Source organism: Anguilla anguilla, chromosome 4 (assembly GCF_013347855.1).
Source record: "Anguilla anguilla isolate fAngAng1 chromosome 4, fAngAng1.pri, whole genome shotgun sequence".
NCBI lineage: Eukaryota > Metazoa > Chordata > Actinopteri > Anguilliformes > Anguillidae > Anguilla > Anguilla anguilla.
In genome coordinates, this window is record NC_049204.1 from 11,668,170 (window position 1) to 11,673,627 (window position 5,458).

At 36.4% G+C, this 5,458-nt stretch overlaps 1 protein-coding gene across 1 annotated transcript; it reads right to left on the bottom strand.

Moving 5' to 3' along the window:
* Positions 1–2,547: 2,547 nt before the first annotated feature.
* On the bottom strand, positions 2,548–5,188 carry LOC118226240 (prostaglandin E2 receptor EP4 subtype-like). The gene is made up of 2 exons (XM_035415700.1): positions 3,984–5,188; positions 2,548–3,809 (listed from the first exon to the last, which is right to left on the bottom strand). Exons 1-2 carry the CDS (start codon positions 4,833–4,835, stop codon positions 3,183–3,185), a joined length of 1,479 nt encoding a protein of 492 aa, XP_035271591.1. The 5' UTR covers positions 4,836–5,188; the 3' UTR covers positions 2,548–3,182.
* Positions 5,189–5,458: the final 270 nt, after the last annotated feature.

Genomic DNA, 5,458 nt, shown 5'->3' on the forward strand with positions numbered 1-5,458 from the left:
AAAAAAAAAATCTAAACAAAGGTACTCAAAAGGTCACATATGCAGTCATATATTATTTACATAATAAAAGTACCATATAGCCATTTCAGGACAGCAAGAAAAGTAGAACTCTGCAAAATACATTTTAACTCTATGAATTGCAAAACTGACATTTTAAAACAATAATTTGGAGAAAGAAAAAAATATATACATATATATATAAGGAACCTCAATGTGAGACTGGTAATCATTAATGTTTAAACTGTGACTGGGACTCATAAACTGTTTCTTAACTATATCTTGTTTAGAAACATTCAAAATTATTCACTTTTCTCAGTTCATGTTCTGAGTGTTTGAGATTTAGGACCACAATATTAATCATGAGTTCACACACAGTGACCTTATTTCATATTTGCTGCAAATGGCTACTGTTGACCTTGCAATTAAATTTACCGACATTACATAATCCTTGCCATGCAGTGAGATTATCCCTTTCATAAGATGTTGATGGGTGCACTTGTAAAACGTATCAACATACTTTGCCACTGGTTGACATTTTAATAAGAAAAATTGTTTTCTGGCAAATTATTGTCAAACTTGTGACAAAATGTACAACTTTGGCAAGTCAAGCTAATTTCTGCTGATCGGTCGACAGCTTTGGTTTTTTTTTTTTTTTGGTTTTTTTTACCAAGGTGCATTTTAATGACCGCAGTAATTGAGGAATATGTAATGACTCAAACCAAACATCTGTCTCATTTTGCATCCCCATCAATTTACTGCCTACTAATGGCCTGCTAGCATCACAGCACAGCAAAGTTGTTGCACCGAATGCCATCCAAGTGCTTACCAAGCTCAGCCCAGTGCATCTTATGTCCATTTATAAAAATCTACAGTTCTTATCAGGTCAAAAGTTAACAGCAGTGAGTGAGTTCCTTCTTTGTTACCTTCAAGAGCATTTGTACCAAACTATTGTTTGATAAAATTCTGTTCTTTGTCCGATGCAGGATACATCATCTTTCTCAGAAAACAAATGCAAGGAATCTCTTCTAGAGTTGTTTGCTAAATCAAAGAGAAAAAAAATATTTTACAGCCTTTCATAGTAGACTCCTTGGTTATATTTGTTAATAATTGACTAAAAGGCTTAATTTAACAGTCATATAACATTTAAAATTTGGGGGCGTACTTAAACCCAATTTGACAAATAAAAAGGTCAGCTCTTGCTAAAGGAAAAATAAATTAATAACATGCTTATGAGCAAAGGAGAGAAGTTTCTTCCCTTATGCAGATCCCAGAATCCAAATGTAAAACACCCATTCCAATTAAACTTTCCTTCCATATTGCACACAGGAAACTCAATTTCAAGCTGGCTTATTGTTATTCCCTTAATCTGTTACTTTTAAAATATGAAAAAACATCTTTTAAAGTTATACATTTGGTTAAATATATGAAATTGTTATCAATTAAGCAGTTAATTAAAAAAAAAAAATGATTGTTTTTCAATAGGTGTTTATATACAGACATACACATATACTGTATGTATATACATACAAACTAGTATTTCATATTACCATGTAGTAGTGAAGGTGAACACACCTGTTACCTATTATAGATGGTCTAATAATTTCTCTGGGATACTCACATACGAAGCATTGAAGCAAGACCACACAAGAGATCATGGAATATAATATAAAGATATGGCTTGGAATTTGCCTTCTGAAAACCATGTAAAAAAAAAAAAAAAAAAAGTTAAAATCACATTTTCCTGTCAAGAAACATGATAACATTAAAAATTGATCATTTTTAATGATCATAGGGTAATTCATAGTGTAATTGCATAACTGAAACTATTAATATGGTCTTGGTTTTAAAACTGAATGTTACATGTCCACATCTAGCTGTATATTTATATTAACTTCTCTGTGAACTTGCCTTGTTCTTGTTTGAACAGGCATATCTTTCCTGCAACCATTTCCTTTTCTGGTGCACTGCCAGTTGTAATGTATGTGAGGTGGGTTAATACAGTGAGGTGTCTCCAGTATCTTTCCACTTACAAATTCATTGCTTAATGCTAGATTATCATCATCCTATGAATCATGAAAGATTTTTCAATTTGTCAGTTGAAGCCTTAATAATATTCATTTGAAACAACGTCTTATACTCTGATATTCAATCTTTGGTTTTGCATAACATATGTACTATGGTTAACAGTGTTTCTTCGTATTCATTATTCATAAGAAGATTAGAATCTCTTCTATGGGTTTTAAATATTTATGTATATCATAAAAATATTCATATTTTCAGTTTGAGCATGTTACCATAGAATTATGTCTCGGTTACTGATTGTAAACATGAAAAACTACATGTGTATAATGGGTGTCCTGTGTATCCCTTCAGTGCTAATAAATGTATTAAAACTGTTAAAAATCTCTTTTAAATTTAGGTTTAAAAATAATTTGAAGAAACTTTATGATACAAAATTAAATTTTATTGGAAATTTGTACATTCAATTATAGTTGTGCAAGCAGCAAATCTACAGGACCTAAAAGTCTGTTGATTTTTCTCCTTCACCCAACTATCGGTAAACAATTATTCATATTTCACAATTCAAAAACAAACCTGTAGCATGTGCTCAGAAAATAGTCCTTGATTAATTCCAGATGGCTGGAGTGCTTGTTGAATCTATAAACAACTAAATTCAGCCTTTAACCTAAAGCATATCCACGTTCCCCAAGTTCACAGTTTAATGTGTGTTGCCATAACACTGAACTTCCAACAACCAATGTTTTGCCATTACACATCAGTGCCGATTGCCGTACAGAACAACTCAGGGAAATTTCCAGCAGGAAAAACTACCCTGGTGTTCAAGAATAGCAATTTTTATAATCAACCACCAAACTCAAAGAAAATGTTGAAATATTTTATACGAACATTAATTTAGTCTTCACTGACACCTCTCAGAAGCATATCGTGTCACTGGCCACACTGGTCATTAGCAAAGGCATCCTGCACAAGGTAAATGGACACAGTAGGATACCTGAAATGACATACTAGGAGCCATTTCGTTGTATACAATATAGTTGTACAGTATTCCAATTAATTCTCTGTTGCTTTGCAGTGAAGGCATCAAATGAGTTGTGGGGAATCAATACGGACATTCAATTGTTAATTTATGTAAAAATGTATTTTCAGGTCAAGACATACTCTCAGATACATTTTTCAGAGATGCAAGAGGTTGGGGTACTAAAGGTACAAGTGACAATTTCAAGCTGGCCGTCGGGTCTCCGACCGCATCTCGGATGCCCTTGATCCCCAGCGATATGGACAGGGGATTCCTGTAGAATTGAACACAATATGGGTTTCACCTCTGCTGGTTTAGAGACATCAGCTGTACTTTTCTCTAAATCAATATCAGCACTCTGTTCGATACAGAAGGGATGAAAGTTAGGTCGTGACGCTTCAAAGTCCCATGTTTGTTGCACAGTAAAATCGGTAAATGATTTAGTCCTAGTGATAATCTGCTCGTCGTCCTGTTTATCGTTTCGCAGGGATGCGTAACTGGTGGTGTTGCTCGCGGCGTAAGAAGGGGGTGTACGCTGGCCGCTTACCCAGCCCACTTTACGCGCACGAGCTTCTTTGGCATTCCCAACAGACCGCTTCATCCTCTCACAGCCCTTAATCAGCAGGTTTTTTCGGCACAAGATGTAAACCCATGGATCCAAGATTGGGTTAAAGGAGGCGAAACGTATCGCCCGAAGATCACCGCGATAGTCGGGTTTCCCTCCATCAGATATGTGGGTCGGACCATACAGCTGATTGACAAAGATCCGCACCTATTAAATGAAAAAAGACATCTTTGATTATGTATCAATATGGGCTAACGTTATCTTTCAATGGCACATATACAGCATTATTTCATCATCATAAATAAATACTATATAATTTTACTATATAAATTATCTATTATTTATCTTATACCTCCCTGTTTTTTTGTAGTTTGAACTTACCACTAAAGGGATTGAACAAACCAGGAACACGATGGTCATTAATATTAGCAGCCAAAACATCTGAAATTCTGCAGCTGAAAACACAGGTGGTAGCTTTGGAAACCTTCTTCCCGAACCGCCTTGACCGGAGATCTCCGCTCTCACTATCCTTGTTCTCTGGCTCATGAGCACCAAGGATCTACAGACGGCGAGGTTGCACGCTACAGACACTCCAATGAGTATCAACATGAATCCTCCGTATACAAAGGAGTAAGAGGCTGCTAGGGGTTCCGTTGCCCTCCATTCTAAAAAGCACCAAGTACCCGGAAAGTGCTTCACGTGTTTCCCGAAACCGAAGCTTGGCATAATACACAGCACAATGTTGGCTAAGTAAATCGCAACAAGTGTAAATCGTGCCATCATCCGATCTATGTGATGAGAGTAGAAGTACGCATGGTTTATGGCGAGGTACCTCTCCACTGCCATGGCGCAAAGTATGGACATTCCAGCGGAACCAAAGAAGAGCAGCGAAAATGAAAAGAAGTGACACAAAAGTTCTCCGCCTGGCCACTGCTTTGCAACGTATGTAGCGATAACAACAGGACTGGTAAAACAGGTGCCCAGAAGGTCTGTGAGTGCCATACCACAGACCAGTGTGTAAAACGTGGTCTCTTTTTGTTCCTTTTTAGAGATACAGAGCACCACTATAGCGACAAGATTTCCAACAACCCCCACCGTGAACATGGTAGCGGGGGTAACCACAGAGCGCGACTCCAGGCGAAGTGGCAAGGGCGAGGTACCGTTTGCTGTGGATGGTTGTTTGGTGTCCAGCTCTGACAAATTCAACGATGAATTCGAAAGGTAAATATCCATGGTGCTTAATACTCCCAAGCAAGTGAATTAAAATATGTAGCAATAACACTGTGAGATATGTCTCACATAAAAATAATAAATTCACCCTTTAAAGAGGATCTTGTTAATTCACAAATATTATTCATTTTAAAAAACAAAAAGTTCGATCATGCAAGTAATAGACAGCCTTGTTTGGCGAAAGTCCCGAAATAACAACGTCTTCTATGTGAATGCGGCGCTTCCCTTGCTCTGTTGTGTTGCTCACCTTCTCTTCCAACTCAGGGATGTGGTTTCTGCTCTGAGCGCTTTTTTTTTAAAGCCCTCGCATGGTTGCTTGTGCTGATGTCAGAGGTATAATAACTGACGCCACAAGCCTACAGTCCCGATTTACAAAGATAACTTGATGCATTATTGCGACTTTTATTTCACTGTATTTTATATGTTGATTAAATTAATAGATATTTTTACTAATATGTGTCTATTTGTGCACGCATTTCAGAAGAAAAATACATTTATTTATTTGTTTGTTTATTGTGCACATTTGTGCCTTCAAATATCATTTTGCTTATTGAATCAATTTTATTGCAAGGTTTACTTTAAAATGTGAAACCAATAATTTCTAAACATGGCAATTTTAGAGTCAA